Genomic DNA, 27,427 nt, shown 5'->3' on the forward strand with positions numbered 1-27,427 from the left:
GGAGGGGATGGAGGAGGTGGAGGGAGGAGGAGGGGGGGAGGGAGGAGGGGGAGGGGATGGAGGAGGGGGAGGGGATGGAGGAGGGGGAGGTGGAGGAGAGGAGGTGGAGAGAGAAAGAAGGGAGGAGGGGGAGGGGATGGAGGAGGGGGAGGGGATGGAGGAGGGGGAGGTGGAGGAGAGGAGGTGGAGAGAGAGAGAGGAGGAAGAAGGGAGGAGGGGGAGGGGATGGAGGAGGGGGAGGGGATGGAGGAGGGGGAGGTGGAGGAGAGGAGGTGGAGAGAGAGAGAGGAGGAAGAAGGGAGGAGGGGGAGGGGATGGAGGAGGGGGAGGGGATGGAGGAGGGGGAGGGAGGAGGAGGAGGGGGGGAGGGAGGAGGAGGGAGATGGGAGGAGGTGGAGGAGGAGGAGGAATAAGAGTTGGCTGTTTCTGTCTTCCCTTTACATACACCTTATTCTGACTGGTCTGTCTGTGTCTGTGTGCGTGCTTCTGTCTACCTGCCTACCTGTCTGTGTTTTCCTAACACTTTCCTCTGCCTATCCAATTTCAAATTGTGCTCAGCACACTGTCGTGAGACGGTTCGTTGCTTGTGTAAAAGCACATGAAGGCAGTTGTTTGTTTAAATGAACAGATTCATGAAATTCGGGACCCAATTATTGTCTGGTGGTACAACGTTGAAATAACTATCAAAGGATTGGAAAGAAGTCGATATGTAATCTTGTTGAGATTCCCCCACTTAAATATGAAGACACCATTAGTGTAAGATAAAAAAAGGAGTAGTATTTCGGAAGTGTCTATGAAGGCTAAGGGCACGTTAGTCTATGAACCGTCTCAAATCTCTACTACTCTTATCTAGGCCATTGCCCTTCGTGGCCTTAGTGTAAATATTCAAGGGCATGCTTGGCATTTCATCCTATGTGTGCGAGTTCGGAGCTCAACTTAAACAGATTGATCTCATTTATCCTCCGTTAGAAATAATCATTTTTTTTTCTCCATCATTCTCACTCTTCTACAGAAGATGTTTGTTATTTTTATTTTCTCTGTCTGTCTTCTTTACTCAATTCTAGCTACCACTTTCAGCCAAGCAGCTTTTTAGTTGGTGTTGTTTTCAAGCATTTTGCTAGTAATACAATTATGTGCTTGGCTCCATGAGGTTGACAGACAGAGCCTTGGGGAAGAATGGTTTTTATCAACTATCTAGCCTCCAACAATGAGATAAAATGCACATCACACACACACACACACACACACACACACACACACACACACACACACACACACACACACACACACACGCATACCGGCAGGCAAGCATGCACGCATGCAAGCACCAATGCACACAATACACACACACAGTCACACACATCCCCGCACGCAAGCACGAACGCACGCACGCACGCAGGCACACAAACACACACACATATACACACACACACACACACACACACACACACACACACACACACACACACACACACACACACACACACACACACACACACACACACACACACACACTTGAATATGTCAAGCTATGACGCAACAACAAATGTGGAAAACAAAGCCGCAGCCACTCTAAGGGTATTGTACAAGGGGTTATTTTACAAGTACCGAGATAAGTTTGTACACTAGGGATTGTGTAATGGTCTCTGCATGTTCTCTCCATGTGGGAACACCCTAGCATGTTCAGCCCAATTTATCTTATTATTTACTCTAGTGATGATCATTCATCTAAAATGTGTTTGAGCGATGAGTCAAAAGACTCTTGACTTGGTTTTTTTTGGGCGGTCTTGGCACATTTGCAGTGTAAATGACCTGTGACCCATTATTTGAGGGGTGAGAAAATGAGGCATCAACTAAACGTTCACAGATTTTTGTGTGAAATGGAATCAATCACTAGAATACGAGGAGTTCAAATGTATGCAGGATGTAAATGGCTTTCTAAGTGCCCCTAGCTAGCTAGCTGCTCCGTTTCTGTGTTTGTGCAAGGCCTTGCAATGGGATGTGATGGATTGCGTACTTACATTGAACCTCCTGCTGTTTTCTCCAGCGAAAAAAGACCTGGACGTTACGGATGACCGGATGTCACAGTTCAAGAAGAAGGCAAAGGAGCTGCGTGTTCTGGATCCAAAGACGGCCCAGAATCTCTGTAAGTACCACAATGTCCTCCCACACGCACGCACTCCCTATGAATACTAAGTCACTGCATTCATTTCTGTATTATAAAACAACATCACAGTCTGACTCATGTTAGTGTTTGGAAATCATTTTGTTTTCAAGTAATACTTTTTGGTATGGATGGTAAATGGATTGTATTTATATAGTGCTTTTCTAACCAGTGGCCACTCAAAGAGCTTCACAATATCGCCTGAAATTCACCCATTCACGCACACATTCACAACACCGACGGCGGCGTCAATCATGCAAGGCGCAGTTAGGGTTAGGTGCTTTGCTCAGGGACACTCCCCCCCACCTTATGGTTTACCAGCCAGCCCGCTCTACCGCCTGAGCCACAAGCCGCCATGAACCCGTGTGAGCACGGAGTAAAGTGTGCTGCTATGCAGCGGCTCCATGCCTCGCGTACGCCTCGCCCGTGAACGGCGCCGCTGCAGTAAGGACCTGCCCTCGGAGCGCTCGCAGAGTCGAGAGTCTGCCGTCTGCCCGTGGCATTGCAATGCGCACCGACTTGACACCGCACTTAATTTGCAAGGCCCTCGAAACAGGTGCTTATCGCTCCACCTGCCGCTCCCTGTCGGTTCTCTTTCATGGCTCAGATGCGCCCGACGGCTGTAAATACATTGTGCTAAGCTCCACACACGGAGGCGATTACCGATGGCAAGCGCGTGGGAGATTAGGGTGCAGAAGGCCCACGTGGGCGTCGGCCACACCTCTCCTCTCCGAAACACCGGATCACGCCAGGCTCAGCTTTTCCTTCCGCCTTTGATTTGGACGTGTTTAAGGTGTGGTGTAGTGGGCGGAGTTTCACCGAGTGGGGTCAGGTATGATTATCAGTAACATGCTGATGGCCACAGCGTTGCTACCGACGACTCACACCGACCCCACCTGTCTGCACCCACCACCCCAACGAAATCCCCTCCATCCCATCTCCATAAAGTGTGTGTGTGTGTGTGTGTGTGTGTGTGTGTGTGTGTGTGTGTGTGTGTGTGTGTGTGTGTGTGTGTGTGTGTGTGTGTGTGTGTGTGTGTGTGTGTGTTTGCGTGCGTGCGTGTGTGTGAATTCATTAGAGCGGGCCACGGTGACTCCCAGTAAGCCCGTCCGGTGATTGATGGCGGGTGCATGAGAAAGCAATTTTTATTGTGTCCCCCCCTTCCCTTCAGGGATCTCTTGCCTCGGCCTGGATATCCTTTAGCGGGGATATACAATCCAGCCGATAACTCCTCATGAAATATGCATGGTAAACGCTGGGATCACAGGTCACCGAGCCCCCCCCCCCCCCCCCCCGCCTGCCGACGCTCTCTTCTTGTTTACCACGCCTTTCTCCTTTCCCTGCCTTTTTTTCTCCGCCGCGTGCGGGAACAGCAAAGGGATGCTTCGGCACGCAGAGCAGATGAATTTATTTATAGCGTTCAGATAAACATCTGTGCAGCGTAAAAGGTTGCAGCGAGTGGGTGTGACGTGGGGTGTCAAAATATGCAGAGGAGCCGTCGTTGTTGAGGTATCAACGAATATGTTGATACCCCCCCCCCCCCCCCCCCCCACGGTAGCAGGCCCTCCTTCCTGTGCGATGGAGTTGTTGTTTGTGCGTGGTAGCGTCGAGCCGTTGACTCTCTCTCGCACAGATGACAGATGAATGAGGTCATGGACCGGAGGATGAACATAAGGGTAGCACACAGGTGCTGATTGTGTGTGTGTGTGTGTTTGTGTGCCTGTGTGTGTGTGTGTTTGACACGTCTGATGACTTGTGAGTGAATGTGTCTGATAGTGAGTGTTTGTATGTGTGTGTGTGTGAGCCTGAGGGAGTGTCTGCGTGTGCACAGACACTCCCTCATGAGTGTGTGTTTGTGTGCATGCGTGCCTGAGAGCTTGTTTGTTCGTGCAGGGAGTGGCTCACACACACACACACACACACACACACACACACACACACACACACACACACACACACAAACACACACACGTGCAGAACCCCATCCAGCAGCTCTTCTGCTGCACCTCCCAATGCAGAGTGCGGGTTGTTCTGCATTGTGACCGTGTTGATTGGTGTCGTCGCTGCCATCTTTGATTACAACCAAGGCAGATCGGCTCAGCATTTGGCGAGGTGACGTAGCGGCAACAGCAACAAACGTAGAAAGCCTCACCCCCCACAGAGGTGATGCCCCCCCCCCCCCCCCCCAGCCTTGACACCCACCGCTGCGCCGTAGATCACCCCCGCTGCCCGCCCTTGACCCCCCCACCGGGCGGTTCAGCCTCGTGCCTGCTCCCGCTTGGAAGTCGAGGGTGGCTGCTTGGGTCCGTGTGTCGGCGTGTCACACCGCCTCAGTTTCTGCCGCGGCCTCGTGTGTGTCATCATGCACTGCACTGCATTGTTCCCCCAATGGAACGATTGATTGATTATTTAATAGAGGGTTTCATTTAGGTAATATTTTTTGACTCATTATGTAAATCGTTTTTTTCTAAGATATCTTACAATTATTTTCAAAAAGAGTTTCATTCTTCTTTTTGTTTTGAATATTCTTTTTACTGCTTGGTCATATTGACATGATTATTGGATAACAATGACTCCTCGACATTACCATGTGCAAGATAGCGGTAAATCTTTTGAGATGCACGAGGCTGATGAGTGTTTCTCGACAGGTGTCAGAATCCTGAACACATCACTCTGATGCCAGAGTCTCAATACATTCAAACTCGCTAATGTTGAGCTGTTCGCACCGGCAGGGAGATCAATTAATAGTTACCAACAGAGGGATCTAAATTGCAAATGAGCAAAAGAAAACAGAACTTTGTTTTGGTTTTGTTGAATAATAGGCAGTGTTGGATGACGAAACACAGGACAGACAGACACTTTCACCCGCCGAAGAATAGAAGCACACACGTACACGCACACACTCACTCTCACACTCACACTTCTGATCACACACACACACTCAAAGTTACTATCGCAGCACACACACACACACTCGCTCTCACACTCACACTTCCGATCGCACACACACACTCAGACTTCCGATCACACACACACACAGACACACTCAAAGTTACTATCACACGCACACACACACACACTTACAGACATACATCACACATCCGAGTGGAGTGGAGTGGAGTGCTGGAGCTGTGAGGCAGCTGCTCAGCGAGTCCACCAGCTCATTACCACACCTCCAGTGGTGACTTCCACCTGGATCCATCCCCTGCTCCTCTCCTCACGGCAGGCATCCCACCTGGAGAGCCGACCCCCGACCGCTCGGAACCCCAGGGAGCATCCTGCGCGGCTAACACTAGCTACGCTAACTTCTCAAAATGACTCTTAAGTTTCATAGTCTTGGTGAATAATTAATGACGGCTATATTATTCATAATTATATCACATTTAAAACGTTTCCTTTGTTATTATTGTATTATATATATCTATATATATATATATATATATTACTGCTGTCAAGCGATTAAAATATTTAATCGCGATTAATCACATGAATGTGATAGTTAACTCGTGATTAATCGCAAATTTTTTTCTATTCTAAATATCCCTTGTACTTTCTAACAAAACTCTTGCTCAGCAAAGATGGGAAAAACGATAACATTTATTGTTTCAACCAGTATGAATATTCCTACCGTACATAGGCCTATACACATTACCAGGCTATCGGTAACGCCTACACACACACACACACACACACACACACACACACACACACACACACACACACACACACACACACACACACACACACACACACACACACACACACACACAAACACACTGGCGGATAACGGTGGCGGATTGGTAATCGGGAGAGTCGGGAGAATTCCCGTTGGGCCGTTAACGTTTCGGAGCTGTCCGGCTGATTATTGCGGGATAACAATATTGCGTTTATAAAAGTTCCTTGCAGCACCAATAATTATCATTATTATTTTATTTTTTATTGTTTCCTGTCCGAGGATGTCTGAGTTGTTTTATTTTTTTTTTGTTTTTTTTTTGGTCGGGCTTGGTTGCAGGAGGACAGCCTGAGCTGTCCTCCTGCAACCAAGTCGATTTTGTCTAGAGGGGAGTAACTGAGCGGCCCCTCCCAAAGTGGTACAGCCCAGGTGGGCCTTGAACTGCGATTGGACAGAAAAACGTAACAGCTAATGACAACGCTGAACTCTCGTGCAGCAGGCTCGAGTGACGCACAAACACACACACTTTTAAGGAGTTTTTCACCCGCTCCGTATCCTTTCTTGCCCCAACAAGTTTGTGCGGCGTGCTTGTTTTTTTTTTTTCCGGTGTAGCTAGATCCGGTATGGTGTTGTCGTTTTTCTAACGTGACTAGTTGTTGCTAGACAGCAGGTGAGAAAACGACAACGTTTGCCAAGCCAAAAGAGCGTCAATCGGGCGATAGAAAAAATAAAATCGGTTTTCGTTAACGCCGTTAATAACGCGTTAAACTGACAGCGCTAATATATATATATATACATTATATATATATATATATAAAATTAATATATATATTTAATATAATGTTCATTTTATTATATTATTATGATCAATATGTATTATAATTATATTTTTGTTATCTCTTTTGGGGGAAGTAAACGCGAGCTGAAACGTTCACTGGAGGTAACGACATGTTCAGATTATATTGTGCGCATTGTACAATATAATGTGAACACAAGTCTTTAGCTTCCCTGGCTTCACTTTAGCTCTCCAAAGAGTCAAGTCTTATTTGATTTGTACTTGAGTTGTGGTTTAACTAAAACCTTTCCCCTGAGCGCATTTCATTCGATTTCTTTGCATCCCTGTGGTGACATGTAGTTGTGTCTCTGGCAATTGTTCTCCCAGAGAGATGAGTGGGGCATCTCTCCCCGTGTAACCGCTGGTCTGGACTAGAGGGCTGAAACAAATGGAGGTAATGACTGTGCTCTGTGCTTCCTGCTCCATCTCCACAGCCATCTTCCTGGGTTCCTTCCGGCTGCCCTACGAGGAGATCAGGGACATCGTGCTGCAGGTGGACGAGGAGCGGCTGAGTGAGTCTCTCATACAGGTGAGGCTCTCCCCACTCGGCTGGCTCTGCTTTACTGAGGGTGTGTGTGTGTGTGTGTGAGCGTGCGTGCGTGTGCGTGCAGGTCAGCCTGTATGATTGTGTGTGTAAGTGCGTGTGGGTGTGTGTCGGTGGTGTGTGCGTCCATGCGTGCGTCCATCGTGAGCAGACGTGTGTGCTTGCTGAAGCGTGTCCGTGCGGGTTAACTCGGTTTGGTCCGGACTTCAGAATCAGACATGTAGATGACCCCCCCCCACCAGCCGTGGACCGCACTCCAGCTGGTGGGGGGGCTTCTCCACCACACTCCCCCTTTAACAGGGTCTGGGCTCCTTGGCACCACCGAGTAACGATCACCCCCCCCCCCCCCTCATCACATTTCCATGGGGACCCCCGCCCCACTCAACGTCCCATAATGAACACCGCCGGGCTGGGCTTGGCAGTCCGTCCACCAGTCCACCCCCTGATCCTCTAGCCTTTTGTTTTGAGCGGTGATTGATGATCCTCCTCGGGGCATCTGTGTTTAGTCATTGTTTCTGGTTTCTGTGCCGCGGAGAAAAGGGGGTAATTGTGCGGTGCGGCGCGGTGGGGAGGGTCAGCTGAGGTGAGAGATGCATCACTTAGCCCCCCCCCCACGGTTCTGTCTGTGAAGAGTGGGAGGGGTAGACCGCAGGAGTGAGCGGGGGGGGGGGGGGGGGAGAGAGGAGAGGGGGAGCGGGTTTCAATACACTCGCCTCGTGCAGTCGATCGCCACATTGTCTGCGCCCTTCAACGGCCACGCCCTGATTGTGGCTTCTGTCAACCGCAAGGGAGCTCGTCTGGAGGTGGTATGGATGGTAGGAAGCACAACCAAGCAGCATATTGGCTGTGAACCCTATATCTACTATGTATATTGTTTGTACTTTACTAGTTATCATATGCAGATGACCTGGGCGAGATGCCTGCAATATCCCCGAGACAATTATTACTTTATTTTCAGAGCCCCTTAGTTTACTTAGCTTCAGTAGTATTTTACATACGAGCGTATTTAATTTCATTCTGCTGTTGGTAAAATGCATATTGAGTCTATGTTCATAATATTTATATTTACTTTGATGTCTCTGGAGCGAGCTGAGAGACTGTAACGGCAGGAATAATTTCCTGTGGGATCAGAAGTCATCCTCTATCTCTATCTATCTGTGTGTCTATCTGTCTGTGTGTCTATCTATCTGTGTCTCTATCTGTGTGTATCTATCTGTGTGTGTCTATCTGTGTGTGTACCTATCTGTGTGTGTGTGTATCTGTATCGATGTGTATAGTCCCAGTCAGCTCTCCAGCCAGGATGTCAGTCAGTGCAGCGAGTTTACAACGTTGATAACCCGAGGGCATGTAAACTTAGCAATTTCCAATGTTTAATTATTCAATCAGTGCCCCGATCGGATAAGTAATTAAAGCTAATTAGCGGAAGTTATTTGGCGACTTTTACTAAGTAGCCATGCAAGAATTCAAAAGAACGCCCGGGAAACAACATATATATTCTTCATGGTGTTTTCTACTTTAAACCTTTGTCTTTTATTGTCAGCAGCAGCTCCTCGACGAGCGCTGAGGACTGGCTCCTAGGACCTCCGCAGACTCATTTACATAACGCCCGCATTAGTGTGGGGAGAAAATGAAGTCGAAAACACATTCTGCATTCAGATAATGTGAACCGCGAGTCCCCAACACAATAATACAGAACCACGCCGAGCCAATCCAATAATATTAATACACCCAAAAGGTTGCAAGTAGCATATGCTTAGCCTCCGGGAGCCGCAGGTACCTCCATGACGGAGGCGAGGAGACGACGCAGGGAGACCGAGTCCACGGCCAGACAGAGGAGAAGTCTCCGGAACCGGACGCATCCCGGGTTGAGTTGACCTGGACGCTCCGATCCCGGATCCACACCCCATTTCTGTCCAATCAGAAGGTGTCAGACGGAAAACCGTGTCCGAGCCCCCGAGGGCTTCGGGCTGTCGATGTGTTCCCCCACGGGGGGGGGCCGAGACGCTCTGTCCCCCGCGTCCCCCCCGCCCAGACGGGACCCTTGGGGGGGCGGGTTACCTGTTGCCGTGGTGATGGCCTCACGGTGCCGGCGGTCCCCTACTTTCCACTCCGGCGGGGGGGAGGTCCCGCTTTATCTGACTGCGTGGTGACGGCGGACATCTTGACACCCATCAGGGGCTCTGCTAGCGCTAAAGCTAACAGCCCTCGGAGTGTGACTGGGGACCGGCGAGGCCTTCATCTGTCCTCCCCAGCGACGTGTGATGGACTGCGTGGGCTGAGGGAGAGGGTTAGGCAAAATGGTCGCGCGATGGAACATGCCTTGCATTGAGTTTTAGTTTTCGGTTGGTTTTGGTCCAGTGGCTCTAAAACCGCCCTAAGATATTTTTTTCAGCTGAGTTCCCGCTACACCGGCACAAAACATTTTTGGGAGAAAAATAATTAGAACGAACATCAGTAATGTATTTGCGTTCTATTTACAGTGTAAACATTAACATTAAAAAGGGTGCAAATACTCACAATTTAGTCGTGACCCCCCGCAGTGCTCCAAAGTACCCCTAAGGGATGCGATCCCCCATCTGGGAACCACTGGGTTAAGTCCATATCCTGGATCGTATCATAACAAAGGCGTGAGGTCTAAACCCCCACCCCCCTTCATACCCCCTGCGTGCTTCAGCGAGGGATGCCTCATACTCCTTCAGTCTCGGAATAAGGTTCCTGGGAGCATGGATATTCAGGCGCCGCTCGGACAGAGTTGGCTCCAAGAACAAGAGCGCAATTACCGTGTTAAGTGTAGAGCTTAGCGTGATGGGGCGGCGATTTGCATGCCTTCCCATCTGGGTGAGGCGCGCCGCAGGATTAATACATTGAGCCCTGATAACCTTTTATTGGCTGACGCTCCAGCAGAGTGCGGCACATCTAGAGGGTCAGACCAGACCCCCCTCTGCTTTGTAAGAGGGAAAGGAAGTTAATTTGATGACCTTTTCTCCCGAGCTCAGCCCGCACCCAGTAAGGGGGAGATATTGTGGATGCATGAGTAAAACCTTGCTCGTGTATTTCCATTTCTTTAGTGATTTGTGACCGTCCACTGAGGCGTGGCCAGTGTGCACCTTGTTTACCGCGACGCACTATTACCAGGAGGCCCGGTGATGGTGGACATTTTTCCGAAGAGAAATAAGTGCGATTCTCAGGGTGTAATTTATTAACGACCGCGAGGCGACGCGACACGAGCAGCTGAATGTGGATAGCTGTGCCCGCTAGTTTAAAGAACAGTGTGACAATTCGACGGCAGACACGCCGTGAATAAATGCATGAGCACGTAGACAAAGAGAGACCGAATAAAAGACGAGCACAAAGGAGGGAAAAACAAACTAAAGAAAGAATAGAAGCTAAAATTGAAGAATGCGGGGAGGAAGGGAGGAGGGGAGGAGGGGAGGAGGGAGGAGGGGAGGAGGGGAGGAGGGAGGGGACAGGCGGAGAGCGCGGGCAGCGCAGCCAAGCGAGCTGTGGAGCCACGAGTGTGAACGCTCGACGCGAGGACAGAGTGGCGCCGTGGCGGGCCAGCTCGCGGAGCTGTTGAGCATCCGAGGACCGGCGGTCGGAGGCATGAGGGAGAGGGGCCCCCCCGCCGGGTCCCACCACCCAGTGAGTGGGATCCATCTGCACCGGGCTCATCTAAACCCCGTAGTGCTGATTAATCACCACACAGCCGCCCACTCTTAGCCACGCGCCAATCACCATTCATCCGCACGGGCAATTGCACAGCAACGGCGCACAGTAGTTATCTAGTGGGTGCGGGCAATAAAGAGAATGAGGAAAAGACAAACACACAGTCGACGCCGCAGCCTTCTGTTACGGTTATGAGAAGTGGGTCATTGGCATGATGACAACGAGGATCCTTCAAGGAGAACACGGAGGAGGTGATGGCAGAAGGCTAGGAGCAGGGCCCATTTTGTAGATGGTGTGGGAGCCATCTACTTCATGTGCCCATCACCATGCTCACTCTCTCTCTATCACTCTCTTGTTCTCTCTCTCGCTTTTTCTCTCGCTCTCTCTCGTCTCGCTCTCACGCTCTCTCTCACTCTCTCTCTCGCTCTCGCTCTCGCTCTCTCTTGCTCTCTCTCTCTCTCTCTCTCTCTCTCTCTCTCTCTCTCTCTCTCTCTCTCTCTCTCTCTCTCACTCTCTCTCTCTCTCTCTCTGTGGTTCACTGCCTAAGAGTTCACTAGGTCTAAGTAACACAAATTGTCTCTAGCATTTGTGAATTCACATTTAATGGCTCACCTCGGTCACCTCAATGCAACAGGTTTGTTTTTGTTAACAAACCTTTTATTTTAATTAGAAGATGTGTGCAGCAGCCGTGTTCAAAGCTCAAACAAAGACAATCCTGCCCGCTTCACATGTGCTGCCTGTCTTAATGAGTCATTAATACCGTTGACATGACGCTACCGTTACACAAATCCACGCACGGCCCTTTTAAGGAGACCCAGTGCACAGCCCGCCCACAGCCTCCCGGCTCTAACTGTTAGGAAGGGGGAGGCTAAACGCCAGGGAGGGAGATGAGGGGAGGAACGGTTCAAGGGAGATATCCAGTCAATCCTCTCATCTTAGAGCTCTGTTGTTTAAGGTAATGATTCTCCGGCAGAACGCGGCCGGCCTTGATGGATACCAAAACGTGTCACCGAGGCAGAGTGGCTATATTGGAGCTGATTGGCTCTCTGTATCCGCGTTAGGACCCGTCAGCGGTCGGGGGGGGGGGGGGGGGGGGGGATGATGTACACATTTGCGAACGGCAGCCGACAGGCCTGGCGCCCGCCACCACCCAGAGTCCGTGGACGTTCCAACGATCCCCACCCGTCCGTTCATATCCCTGCTTCTGGGGTGTCGACTCGCATGCAAACAGACAGACAGACAGTGGGCGGTATTTATCCCCCTTCTCTATCTGTGTGTCTACACGGATCTGTATCGGATATCATCCGAGCACGAGCCGTGTTAGATTCCAGCTCCGAGATTGGGAAACAGCTTTTGCTTTCTGTTTTTTTTAAGTCATGCATGGGCGTATAACGCTGCATTCATTGATGGGTTCATCCATTCATTTTTTTCTCTTATCCGTTCATTCAGTTAGAATTCGCCAGTTTCAAATAATATATTCTGTCACCATGTTGGTGATTTCCTTGTATCCCATGATTTAGTTGATGGTATTATCACCACTGGTAGTGCTGGCATGGTGCATTGGTACAACTAACACGACACACTATAATAGTCCATTCTGGTCAGCAGTTAACATGCCGCTCCCACAAGGGTTCTTCAAAGAGTGTGAGTGCCTGCTATGCTAACAGCACTCCCAAGGCCTGAACCTGGTGTAAGTTAACCACTGTGAGTAACACATGTCTGACAGACCGCCCTCAAAGACATTGTCAACCCCATCAGGGTAGCTGTGTTTGGTCACCCTCTGGCCGATCCATCTGTGCTACTGATGCATGCGGTCAGCCTCTTCAACGCCGACAGTTGGTCGATGTGTTGATGGATATTAATTCATCTCTTATCTATGAAGTTATTTATTTGTTCAGTAGATGCATGGGACCGCGAGGCAGATTCGCTGGCTATTGCCAGGGTGTTGGAGTTGATTTTGTGTTTCTTTTATCGGTCTCCCTTGGAGCCTCTCTCAGCCCAGCACACTAGTAGGGGGGGCTTAATTGGCATAATGACCGTATTTGGTCGCTTGCCCTAGACTCTTGCTGCCAATTGAGCACAAGAAAGCAAGGCGAGACGATCTATTGCTCATAAATATGCAACTTAATGCAGCAATGTTCTGCTAAAATGTAGTCTTCTGCAACGGAAGATATATCCGATGCAATTGTGTGTTTCCGTTCGTCTTGTTTGTTCGAAATGCTCGCTTGGCCGTTAATGAAAACAATCACCCGATCGTTTTCCAAAGGTCAAATGTTGCCGTTTTCTTTTGAATTTAAGATGATATCATCAGCCATAAATATGTTGTTTTTTATAAAGGCATTTTATTGCTGCTGTTCATTCTGTTCGTGTTCCGCTGTCTGATGTTTCTGCTGGAATAAATCAGCCTTCCCATCGGGCTGGAGAGGGGCGTCCTGGGAGATTGTTCTCTTGTTATTTAGCCGGACAAAGAGAATGCATGGCGGACAATTTACTGCTCCTTAAAGTTCCTCCAGTACACACACATTCACAGCCTCCTCCTCCGAGGCCCGCAGGCAAATATGAGCTTTCAGGTCTAAGCAGCTTTTCTTCCCACATCATATGAAAGCCAGCCACGGTCCCTGATGCACTATATATAGGTTAGTAGACCCACAGTCCGTTGCAGTGGCCAAATATGATCCATTTTAAATGAACACTGTCACTTCAAAGCTCATCACCAGCACAGACTCCCGTTTACAGGGGACTGCGCCCACACGGATGCAAAAGTGCACACAAATAAATCCGCTATTACGTGCATTTTATTATCGGAGTCTAAAGGAATAATATATATAATCGGTATATATGTATGCGGGCATATATGCACAAACAAACAACATACACACGCTAAACACACATGCAGTGCGTACATACTAACACTCAAACACACACACTTACACACGCACAAAAACACACCCACAGCGCGCGTGTGGTTACGCACATATCCAACCATCGGGCTGGGTGAGATGAGAGGTAGTCAACACTAAATCTTTTAAGCACGCCCAGTTTTGGTGTGTGTGGTAAGCTAACACTCGTCTGCAGATGATGCAGCCCTGGGGGCTTGTTTTGCAGAATATCATAGTGGCTACTCAATGTTTAATGGCAGGCAATGTATTTTATATTACCCCATCTCCTTTTCAAAAGGAAAGGCTAATGACTAACGCTGCACCACCGACGTTCATTGGTAATTAGCTGTGCCCTGTGTTGAGCACAGATGCACTGGTGAGAGTTCAAAGAATGGATGATGAGGGGAAAATGGAGGGGGAGAAGGAAATCCAGGCACGCTTTAGGTGCAGTATGCCCTAATGAGAAGGAGCCAGCCGATCATTTGTATCCATTGATGGCGTTTGATGCCATGGCTTTAAGTTAGCAGGGGGAAACATGTGGGCCATCTTCTGTGCCTGTTCAGTCTGACGGTTGTCAATTAACCATCGTAGCGGACATCGCGCTGCTGTCTTCTAATATTATAGGATACTGAAGATCTCCAGTAATAGACTTTTCTTTTTTGTGGTATCACTTAAGCTTAATGTACTACGGATTAAGCAATTTTTCCACATTATCTGACAAAAAAATCTGACTTTGTTATGTGTGGATTACATCTTCTTCAAATTGTGACCACTGCGTCAACATAGATTCACCTCTAAGGCTTTATACTGCCTGTCCTACCCACCCCTCCTCCTCTATGCAATAACTATTTCCATGAATCTACTTGCAAATAATAAACAAATCCAAAATGGTAAAGAAACAGACGTTTTAAACCAAGTGTATCAGTATGCGTCGGTATCAAGCCAAGCAGCACGCGTCCTCCATAGTAACACGGCTGGATGATGAACCGTGCTGTTTCCATAAGACCACTACCCTGTTCCCTACCGCACGGCAACACAGGCCCACTGCTTTACCGCTCCGTGCTCACCATGGTAACAACCTCTGCCGTCGAGCCTTTTGTCCTCTCCTTGCTTGTTATTATTGTTTATTCTCCGTGTCAATCACCCCCGACCGCCGCCGCCCTGCACATCCATATGCATGCGTTCGCCGTTACCTGCCGTAGGTCGGCCGCTGGCTGCGGAGCCGGCTGGGGGCCCCAGGGCCGGCTGGAGGCCCCAGGGCCGCTGGGGGCCTGCAGGGGCCCGCGTGCCGCCTTTTGTGTATCACTGCACCAACAGGTGACTGGGCGGGCTGCTGTGAGGCGGGGGCATCGTTTGGATGGTGTTAAGTGAACATGTGGGAGCGGGCGATAATTGTGGTGGTTCATCAGAGGGGGGGGGGGGGGGGGTGGAGGATTAATCTCTGAATTAATCTCTGAGCAGGAGGATCCCAGCGTCCCCCCCCCCCCCCCCCCCCCCGGGGCTTTATTTTTGGGTTTGTTTTGGCACTGGTAAACACACACACACACACACACACACACACACACACACACACACACACAGAGAGAGACATACACACAAAAAAACACACCGAAACATACATACACAGAAAGACACGGACACACACACACACACACACACACACACACACACACACACACTGCTCCCTCAAATGTAACAATAAAAATGCAAGAATACATAATGCCGGTTTGTTTAGAGGGCTGCAAAGCACATAAAAAAAACAACCCAAAACAACAACAGACGCCATCTCACGGACGCAGCAAATAGTGGAGAGAAGTGAGGGCTTGCCTTGGCGCACTCCTAGCAAACAGGCTTAAGAAATAAGGGCCCGGAACCCAATGTTCTGGAGGTGCTGTGCAGTGATCGTCGACATGCTGTGTGAGTCCTGCCTGAACCCCAGCAAGGTGGAGTCCTGCAGGTGTGAATATTAACAATGTACTGTTTGCAACCAGGCAGGCACACATGCACGTGCAGGCAGGCATGCACGCACACAAGAGTGCACGCGCACGCACGCACACCCACCCACCCACGCACGCTCACACACACACACACACACACACACACACACACACACACACACACACACACACACACACAGGTAAACAGAGTGCTTGCTGTATGCCTCTCCTCCCAAGTGTAAGCCCTGCTGTAACAATGACTTAAACCACACACACACAATCATCAGTCCAAGGCCTGAGAGCGCGGTCGGTTTAGGGGCTGTCCGTCCGTCCTCTCCCAGTGTCCCAGTCGTACGCTGCTCATCCCTCTCTTCCCTCTCCAAGTCGGGCGTCTGTTTCGGGGACAGATGGCACATCACTCAGCAGAGACGCACTCAGACAGCAGATTCTGCAAATAAATTAATTTCTCTCACTGTTTTGTATGCTCGCTCCTCTCTGCTCGCTTGATTGACACTCTCATCACACGCCAAGACCCTAACGCGACTCCCCAGGAGGCAGGGATAGAGGCATTGTCAGCTGAAATCACAAATATAGAAATGTGTGTGTCAGAGTGGCTATAATATGTTCTTGTATGTTCAACGGGGAAACAAACACATAGAGCGAAAGTTAATATGCATATATTTGTCCGTGTATGTTTCTGGATTTAACGTGTATCTCCTCGTCGTTCCTGGCAACGGGAAACGTGTTCAAACTCATATTTGAACACTCTCGCTTTCAGGTCTCACTCTCACTCACTCACTCACTCACTCACTCACTCACTCACTCACTCACTCACTCACTCACTCACTCACTCATCAACATCTCTCTCTCTCTCTCTCTCTCTCTCTCTCTCTCTCTCTCTCTCTCTCTCTCTCTCTCTCTCTCATATCTCTCTGTTGTGGTCGTCATCTATCTCCCTTTCTCTTTCTCAATATGTTCCTCTTCTATGTATGCTTTCCTCTGTAGTAATTTTTGTGTTTTCTTATTTAGTTTATTATCATTTTTAAATTCTCAGTCTAATGCCAGATCTTTTGTCAGAGAGAAAGTGAAGTGTTTCTCGTTGTCGTGTGCTTTGGCTTAGTGAATATTTTGCATTACCATGAGAACCTGTATTAACTGTAATTATAATAGTTGATACCTTATTGTACAACGCCCAAACCAACATCTAGTTTATGATAATATGAAACTTGAATAATAACTCTGGTGTGTCAGCAGCATGTCGGGTGAATGTCGGAATAAGCATACAAATTAAAGCATATTTTGATTTGACACCAGGGTCTTTATTCTACAAATCCAAAGACAGAGTGTAAGAGGGGACAACTGTGAAAGTTTTATCTTGATCACGTTTCTCCGACAGCCCCTGTCACAACACGGCCCTGGATCGTTAATGCAGCTGTCGTTGAGCAGTACTGGCTCTGCTACCAGATCTCCAGGAGTGACTAACTCAGAGAGCTGTTGCCTTCCCAAACATAGCCGTTTATAATGATACTTTTGATTACCACCACTCAGGAGGCATCCTTCTCAGTGGTGCGTAATCATATATGGGTTAAGATCTGTTGTGCCGCTTTTTCTATTGTTAGCATCGCTGAAGTAGTATGTTGTGTTCAAGAGCAACCTGAGAATCCAATCGAATGACCTTCGAAATTGGATTTTTCATGTCCCTTTACACCCGACCCTTGATATGTTTCAAAGACAAAAAAACGACATGCATGTCCTTTTACAGTCCTAATTCCGTACTATTAAATTGTTACATATACAATTACGCACGAATCTCGAGCGGAATATATGTATTTGTTTGCTGCAGATCTTCTGAACAGTGTTTTCACGTACAGATTTCTGGAAGAGCGTAAATGTATACTGGGAACTGGAGGTCTAATGCTGTACGTCCATTTGTAGTCGCTCATTCCCTTCCAAGAGGTTGGCACAGTTGCAGTAGAAATGTTCTTTGTAACGATTAAATTATATGCACACTCCTTGAGTGTTTGTAATACACATATATATGTCTAAATATATATATATGTATATATATTCCATACTTTAAACAGGATAGACCAACAGCCATAATGTATACATATATATATATCTATCAGTGCAGGCTTCTCCATTGAGGAGAGGGAGAAAGATCCTCCCTAACATTGTTGAGAGTAAAAAAATGTAGATTGCCGGGACTACTGTAATGGATTAATGCCCTTAAATATGACTACTTTAATGCCTTTGAAGATATAATGTTTGTTTCCCTGGGTAAAGGGACATTAGCTCCCCATATCGCCTATTGACAATTACTTCAGGGAGGAAGGTCCTCCCTCAGCCTCCGTTGACTCCCATTCATTTCCCCCAAAGTACTGGCGGCCGGTGAATAACATGGGTTTCAATGGGAGAGAGGAGGAAAGTCCTCCTCTGAGTGGGTGTGACCTTAAGGTGTCTGATTGTCGCAATAATCTATTCGGGCTGCGCTATGAACCAATAAGCAGGATCCCTGACTGGTGAACAGTGTTGCCAGATTGGGCAGATTTCCCACCCAATTGGGCTACTTTTAACCACGTTAGGGCGCGTTCACATCTAGCGTTTTTTTTAAATCTTAAATCTTTTTTAAAAACGCTAGATGTGAACACGGCCTTAGGCTGGAAAAAGTATCATTGGGCGGGAAATCTGCCCAATGTGGCAACACTGTCGATAACAAACCCGCTCTGCCTGCATTGCCGCTCAGTCTAAGAGACGCAAAGCAGGTGAAATCATCTGAAGGATAACGAGATTCTAACATTTGCGAATAAAGTGTACAATGGAAACAGAGGACATTGTTCATGTTTAATTACAAATCACTCCATTAATTTAGTTACAGTGCTAACTTAGCAACCAAAGACAAAGGTACATCACTTCGCAAAATCGAGATCACCAAAAGTAATGGCAACGTCAGTGTTGTGGGTGCTACATGGTTTGCTAGGTACTCATGGCTTACTGGTAGCATTACTAGCAATCGACTATATTGCTGGCCCTGTTTGCTAATGAATAATGACAAAACTCCAACGTGGGCTGTTCATGGTTTCACTGATGTCAAAAATCTTGATAGGGCAACCAAACGGCACGACAAGTGTCAAGTTCACGTTGGTGCTGCCATGCGACATTTCTTGCTAGGCACCATGCCTATAGATCAGGTTGTTTGGAATAATGTCCTCGTTATTTTACTAGTTTGTTACTCTGACCGTTGATATTGTGGAAAGGGTGAATGATTCAGAGCATGATGCATTTTAAATGACATCACTTTTGGTCTTGAGTCTTTTCAACAATTGTAACGGCAAATAAGCATAGCGAAATTACAACCAATAACTTCTTGAGGGCAAAATTGGCCCAGGTTTTTTTATTTACTTGTACAAATCAAGAGTAGGCCTGATTTGACTAATGGGCTTTGCATCCTTTCCTTCTGCCCTTGTATTTCATTTCAAAGACATGCTGCCCACCAGCTTTCAAATTACAGTGATGCCACTGTTGGCTTTGTATCAATTTTATTCACATAACTATCCCTCCCTACTATTTTGTAGTTCACCAAAACACCCTGAAACAACTTGAGTCTCACATTCTTATGCCACCATACACCAACAGTGCAAGCCGGCCAATGGCAACCATGCGCGCAGTCCTTCCTCCCTCACTTTAAAAACCACCAGCCGCCACTGATATATATGTATATATATATATGTATATATATATATATATATATATATATATATATATATGTTCGTATTGTATTTGCCATTTTTAAAAATAATATATTTTTGGTGTTTGAGATTTCTATTTGGTGTTCTGTGAAATCATATTGGTGTCCGCCTAGAAATCGAAATTGTGCGTTGCTACCTATTAGTACGTACTTCATGGACGTAAGCATCCGTAAACGAAAACCTACGTCAATCTCCTTGAAACGTAACTCGGCCGTTTTCAGAGGGCCCTGGAAACTGTTTACGGTGGTTAATCAGGTGATTCAGGAGTCACGTAACACTGAGTCTACTGCCCAGCACTGTTTCACTGTGACCACAAGAGCTTCAATAAACATAGAGTATAGCTGTAGGTATCCCCAGGAGCATGTCCTTTATAAAATACATTGAAACAAAGCAACTGGCATACAGGTAGGTGATACAAGCTCATGCCCTGAGTCAAGACGGAAATCAGTTAAAACACGAGCGAGCAACGTAAGGTCCGTGAGGCCCCTCATAGGACGGCAGCCTGCACGCCAGACCTCTATTTCCTGTCTGTTGCAGACCTCCCATGAGGCACGGAGACGGAAGATGGAGTTTACTTACATCATCTCCCAGACATCAAGAGCTTCTTGCTCATTCTCTTCCCCTTATTTTCAATCTAGGTTAATAAAATGTTTATTGCTCTGAGAAACGCCGTATCGATTTACCTGTCTCTCAGACCATATTCCGGGTTGCTTTTTTCCTCCCTTCCTTTAGTTTTTTGACATCACTGTTGGGAATATTCTTCAGTGGGAAGCGCAACTGACAAGCAAGGAATTGTAAAGTACGTTTTTGATGTAATGGATTGTGCGAGGCCTGCTTCTCTGTCAAATATGTGAAGAGTCAGCCTGGCAAGGGAGCTACCACAACAATAATCTGCAATCCATAACCTGTTATCTGCAATAAAATCACACCAGCATCCATTTTCCTGAATTAATTATATTTGAGTTGATTTTTATTCATTTAAAGCAGTCGTGATTGAGGTTGCCCTTGAGATTAAAGACACATACCGTGCATTGCAAGTGCTTTTTTTAAATCCATGAGGTTAAAGTAATTTGCGTTGCTAAAGTCAAGTACAGATGTATGGCTAATGCCCGTTCAATAGTCCCCTTAAATACGTTAACTCGGCACGGATCCATTACTGAGCTGCATTAAATGAAGGCAGTTTGACAGGAGCAGTGTTCAAAGTGTGGAGCCAAAAGCCCTCGAGACATTGTCCTCCTCCACACACCAAGTCAAGTGAACGCTATAGAATCTCGGTTTTATACAGTTCCTCCCACTACCGGAAGAGACCACAGGTGAGAAGTTGATGTCAGTCGTTTACTGCTCACGTTTGGCGATTTCGTTTCTTGAAGGTCAATAGTTCACAATTTTCACCACAGACTTCACCTCCGACAGTATTTCTCCTCTCATGTCAGTGGATTCACCGAGATGCATCAGAGAAGTCGCCGTCGCCGTGTGCTGCTGCTGCCGTTGTTGTGCTTATTGTTGTTGTCGTAATTTGCAATAAGCAGCACCTTAATCTCTGCCCGCAGCCGTAAACAGATCTGATGGTATTGTGAGGCTCCTCGTCGCAGTAATCTGTGTGAGTGTGCGGATGATGTCTAGAGGCCCGCAGTGCAGAGGCTGGCCCGGGTCCCATCACACTGCCTCCCTACGCTGCCACACATATGGTGGCGCCAGCGATCCAGGGAGAGGCGTGTGATTAACAAGGTGGACAAGGAGCTTCGTCACCTGCTGCTGACTTTGTCCCACTTCAAATCAACATATATCGCCTAGATATATATATGTTTTTTCTTGGCATTTTTTGAATATAAAAGATATATAGTGATATGGAACAATAAGTTGAATATAATTATATATATATATATAATATACTTATTGAATTATGCATGAATACCTCCTAGATGCTGCTGCAGAAAGTAAGGGCCATATGTTCGATACTAAAGTAAATTATATGGAAGTTTGGGCTGGCGGAGGATTTCTGTTGACTCCAGGACTATAAAAAAAGTACATTCTGTAATTATCACTGAGAACGGGATGTGCGTGAGGAATTCAAATCCCCTCAACAGTCTTCGGTGCCACAGTGTGAAATAAAACCATTTTAATAACCGAGAACATTGAAGATCTTCTTCCAGAGAGCAGGTGTTTGATTGAAAGACAGAGACCATAGGATACGCAGTGAGCCACAGAGAAGCCACGAGCTACACTGCATCCAAAGAGCCACAGGCCTCTGTTGGCATGTCTGCTGCTGAACGAAGGAAGGCAGGTCTTTCAAACAAGAGCACAGCTAAACATCTCCAGTCTGCAATATCGCTTCTGATGAGCTATGTGGTAAAAAACAGCACGTCAAAAATCGTTAAAAAAAAAATATATATATATATAAAGACATGATATAGATCCCACATGGATTGTTTGTTGGTAACTATAGTTTGTTTGGATAATGTTTTCCTATATTCTATTCAGTTAGCATTTAATTGGATCGAGTTGTTCAGCAAAAGAGCTCCAGCTACCACGGCTAATTCCAAAGCCTCTCATTATATGCTGTTGTGCAGGATCCAAGTGAAAGGTAACCCTTGAACGAATGCTAATTGTGCCTCTCAGTTCTGAAAGCCCAGCCAAACATAGGGATGGGATTTGCCAAAATAATTACTATGATGATTAGGCAAAAAAGTGTGGTTCCACTTCCCCTCTCTGCTGCTTCTCTCTTGGTTACAAGTGTCCTGGAATAGAGAGGGTTTCGGTCTGATCCGAGCCCTTGTGTGCCATCGCTATCTCCCCGAGCCCAGCAGTGTTGAACAGATGTATGCTTTACCTCATTTCTTAGCGCTTTGCATCGAGACAGCCTTAAGGCTCAACACCATCACCTTTAGTCAATGGTCTCCCATGAGGAGAGAGCTTAAAGAATGCATCCCTGAACTCTTCAGAAAAGCGGTGACATCTTGTTCTGTCAGCTGTTGAACCAAAATGTAATTATGTAAAATAGGTTGTAACAAAAACATAATGGTCTCCAGCGTCAGTTTCTTCCTCGAATCAAAAACGTAACGTTTGCATCTGCATCTGTTGCTTAACATGTCACGGACGTTTACCATGAAGCTATCGCTACGACGTCGAGCTAAGCGCTAACTCAGGAGCGAACACGGCTTGTTGTCATAGGAACAGTAAACAAAGCGCAGAGGACCCCGCAAAGTGTTTTCTTCTTCTCCCACTGCTCAAACCCTTCCTCCCAGTGTGTCCCAGCATCACTGCTGTCAGAACAACGCGCTCCGTGGACACACGGCCACTCTCAGGTCCTCAGAAACACGTTGATTTGCGTCGCGCTAAAGCAACAGCTTTTCACACGCGAGTCTTTTCGTCTCAATTGAAACAAGCGAGTTCTGTGTTCTTAATGAATAGGAATATTTTAGATGACAAAAACAATCGCCTCCTACCACACAGAAGCGCTCGCTCTGTCATAAATTATCGCGACGCCTTCTGCTCGTGTTTGGTACATTATCGACCAACCCAACATTGAAGGCTTCATTGTTATTTGTTGTCTCTCCGCCGCCCCCCCCCCCCCCCCCCCCCCCCCGTCCCCCCCCCCCCCGCCCCCCCCATCCCCTCGTCCCCCCCCCCCCCGTCCCATCAAAGCCCTTCATAGCCATGGTGGTGTTACACGCCGTAATCGGGATGCATTAGAAACATTAATGAACTGCATGCATCCAAGATGAAAAACAAGCAAACACTTGATCTAATGGCCGCCTCCCAAAACACAAACCAGCCAAGCCTGCATTATGTCTCTTTTTCCCTCTAATTCCCTCCGGGGCTGCAGAGCGATGTCATCATTAGGGGACGGACTGGCTGCTGGGGCCAAAGCCAGGGCCCCAGTAGCGCTGGCTGATTTATATGCGTCTGTGTCTCCCCCCCTGCCCCCCCCTCCTCTCCCCTCTTCTTTATTCCCTTTTGCTTCTTGTTGGACATTCTGGCCGTGTGGCCGTGTTCAGGTCCAGCAGAATGCATTCTGGGCCGTAATGAGGGGGGGGGGGGCATAGGAAGAGCAGAGAAAGGGCATCTCCTGTCCTCACTCGCTCAGAGCCCAGGCATGGGGAAGGAAGTTGTTTTCCACACTTTCATTAACTCATCTGACCTTTACATGAATAATCAACATTTAGTTAAAACCACCCCCAACAAAAAGAATGCAAGACGCACGCACGCACATACGCATGCGCGCGTGCACGCACACACACACACACACACACACACACACACATAAACACACATAAACACACACACACGCACACACAATCACTTGCATTATTCATCTCCTCCGCCAGATCCCCTCGTATCACGTCTTCCTCCAGAGCCTCTCTGAGGATCCTCACGTTCATCCAAAGTGCAAATCCACCAGACAGGCGAAGACAGCTAATGCAGACCTGCATCGGTTTCGGTTTGCAGTGATCACTTTAAAGACTGCTTGTGATTGTTGTGGTGTAACACACACGCTCGAGGCTGACATGGTGTGTGTGTGGGTGTGTGGGTGTGTCTGTGTGTGTGTGGGGGGGGGGTGGGCGTGGGCATGTGTGTATGTGTGTGTGTGTGGATGAACAATAATCATGAGGGATGTCTGTGTGTGTGGTTGTGTGTGTGTGTGTGTGGGGGGGGGGGGGTTGAAACATTATCATTAGAGGTGTGTGTGTGTGTGTGTGTGTGTGTGTGTGTGGTCGAACAATAATCATTAGAGATATACCTTTTGGGAGGTAAACACGGCAAGCAGGGCTGTGTTACACCATCATAGCCATAGCTTATTGCCTCCTCCTATAGACCCTACTCATCACCTTACCGGGCCAAGAACACTTCCTCGCACGGCCTGCAGAGACACTATGGAGAGAGTCTTCTGCACAGCAGCATTCACTCAATGAATGCTAAGTGTGTGTGGGCTCACGCTTGAAGACACCTCGGTTGAACGCGTCCACAAAATGGAACATTTACATATTTTACATATGTATACAGTGTGGAGGATGTTACGCAACAAGCATGCATGTACTGATCAAAGACATGACAAAAGAGTTCTGTCGTGTGAGGTGAACGTAATGGAGACTGTTCATTACCTGTCACTCGGTACGGCAGCATGTTTGAGTCATGAGGCTGTTGGAGAATGGAGAATAGACAGGAAGCTGTCTATACCTAAGATGCATCAGATATGAAAAGTGTTCCGAAACGGTTCTCAATAAGGCTTCAGTGTGTAATATCTAACCTCTCTTCTCCTGTGGGTCGTGCTCTTTCGAGGTCTTTAAGTTTAATATACTAACAGTCTACATCCCTGTGTGTGTGTGTGTGTGTGTGTGTGTGTGTGTATGTGTGTGCGTTTGCAGAACCTGATAAAGAATCTGCCGGAACAGAAACAGCTGAGTGCGTTGGCTGAACTAAAGGGAGAATACGAAGAACTGGTGGAGTCTGAGCAGTTTGGCATCGTGGTAGGTATACTCTCCCCACACACACGCACACACACACACACACACACACACACACACACACACACAAACGCATGCAGGCACATGCACTCACGCACGCGTGCGCGCACACACACATCCTTGAACACTCAATGCACACTTGAACGATTCTTTAGCCACCGCATCACCCCAACCTCTTTCCTCTATCTATTTTTTAAATCCATTTCCCTAAGAGGCTCTGTGCCCAAAACACACTGCAGCATAAAACCACTGCAGTGTGTCTGTTATGTTTGGGGTCTCAGGAGACTCCAGCGTCGAGAAATAAAGTAGTGTAACAAACATGGAGCCCCACAGAACAGAAACTGCTTTTGTGTTTTGTTTTGACATTTTCTCTGTAGATGCATATGACAGGTTCCCACTCAGATTTGTTTCCCATCTGGTTGAGTGATGTTTAGTATGCACATGTACACATACTTAGCATGTAGCCTTTACTTCTAAAAATGTAGCCTTTATTTCTTAGCACTTAGCCTTTATTTCTTAGCACTTACCCTTTAGTTCTTAGCATGTAGCCTCTAGTCATTAGCATATAGCCTTTGGTTCTTAGCATGTAGCCTGTATCGACAGATGTGTCTTAAGTCAGACGTGCCATAAGTTAGTTCATGTTTAGACAGATTGTCTAGACTGATATTAGAGTTCTCTACATGACGCCTGCATTCCAACTCTATTTCCAGTTTCCAATTGAACCGTTTGAGGTCAACTCGATGTTGAACAAACATCTCATAAGCGGATAGCGTGATAACTACCTGCTAACTGAAATAGCTTGGCTCCCAGCACGCAAACAAGGACATAACACGCTCAACATGTTTTCCATGGCAATTAAATAATGTGATATATGTTTACAGCTGCAGGATATATTTGATATAACATTTCATAATAACTCCCGGTTGCATCTCCGCTACCTGAGCCGTCTGCACTGTTCCCGTCGTGAGTCTTCGAGTTTGTAACTTTAAATGAGAACGCTGTTGCTGCATAGCAGTGGCACGACAATAAAAAGGAAGAAGGCAGAGAAAAACAACAACAACAATTCAACTCGGAAGCTCGTCGATGCGATTAAAACCATAGTGCCGCATTACACCAGATCACAAAATAATGGTTCAATTAGTCTCAGAGACGCCGCCGCAGCTATGCTATCCAGCTCAATGTTAGCATTAGCTGTCGGAGGCTTTCCCTTTCATATTTTCTTATCCCCCTTTTCTTTTAAACAATTTAATGATACAAGGTGTGACAGCTTCTCCTTGTTGTGATCTCACTGTTGCCGCGATTACCTACTCCTCCCCTACCCGACCCGACTGATGAAGCGTTCCTGCATGCAGAGCTGTTTAGTCCCCAGGGAAATAAGCCATGTGTAAGATTCCCTCTGCCAGCCTGTCACAGAGTCCTCCTCTTACTGTGACTTCCTTCCTCTTCTTATGGTGTAAAGACACATCACTTCAGGTTGGCGGGAGGGGTGCTGTGAGTGAGTGCCTGTCTGTGTGTGTCTGTGTACACACAAAACAACAACACACACATACGTGTGTGTGTGTGTGAGAGAGTTTGAGTGTGAGTGTGCGTGTTCATGTGTGTCTTTGTTTACCTGGCTCTAGGACTCTTCATTTGTGTGGCAGGCTTCTAGATCGTGGAGGTATCCCATTGTGGGATTATGCTGAGATCTTTGCAGAATCGCCTCTGGTCACTGATTCCGTATATATCTTCTGCCTCTCAGCATGAACCCTGATGCATCCAAAGCCCTTCCTCTTCTCTCTTCACTTTACCCCAGCACGTCTTTCCCCAGCCCCAGACATATGTTTGGCGATGTGATTACTGCATCAGGATCACAGCGGTGAATCCGTCTAATGCGTTGCTCGTCCTCAGATGAGTTCGGTGAAGCTGCTGCGGCCCCGACTCAACGGCATCCTGTTCAAGTTGACCTTTGAGGAGCAGGTGAACAACATCCGGCCGGACATCATGAGTGTGACCTTCGCCTGCGAGGAGGTGAAGAAGAGTGAGAGCTTCAGCAAGCTGCTGGAGCTTGTGCTACTAGTGGGGAACTACATGAACGCCGGCTCCCGCAACGCCCAGACCTTCGGCTTCAACATCAGCTTCCTCTGCAAGGTAGGACACGGGCGCATTCATGCACGCACGCGCACACACAAGGACACGCACACACACAAGGACACACGCACGCACGCACGCTCGCTCGCTCGCTCACTCGCACAGGCGCGCACACACACACACACACACACACACACACACACACACACACACACACACACACACACACACACACACTTGTAGTTCACATGCTGCCTTCAGTAGTTCACTCAAGTCTAATCCACCTTTAGACATTTTTGAGCCAGCTCAACCTACTCTTTCATGATGTTTATCTCAAATGAAATGATGTAATCTCAAGGAAGTCTGTTTGGTTAAAAGTGTAAATAAGTATGAATAGTATACTTCAGGAAGTACACAGCAGGAGGAGGAGCTTGTAGATGTAGTG

At 47.5% G+C, this 27,427-nt stretch overlaps 1 protein-coding gene across 1 annotated transcript in view; it reads left to right on the forward strand.

Annotated features, from left to right (window-relative positions):
- The window catches only part of diaph2 (diaphanous-related formin 2), a gene marked incomplete in the record, with an annotated part of 364,953 nt that overhangs the window by 220,730 nt on the left and 116,796 nt on the right, over positions 1-27,427 (forward strand). The window contains 4 exon segments of the mRNA XM_030368457.1: positions 2,048-2,146; positions 7,107-7,201; positions 24,814-24,915; positions 26,803-27,042. Coding sequence (XP_030224317.1) covers positions 2,048-2,146; positions 7,107-7,201; positions 24,814-24,915; positions 26,803-27,042 — 536 coding nt within the window.

This window comes from Gadus morhua, chromosome 10 (assembly GCF_902167405.1).
Source record: "Gadus morhua chromosome 10, gadMor3.0, whole genome shotgun sequence".
NCBI classification, from domain to species: domain Eukaryota; kingdom Metazoa; phylum Chordata; class Actinopteri; order Gadiformes; family Gadidae; genus Gadus; species Gadus morhua.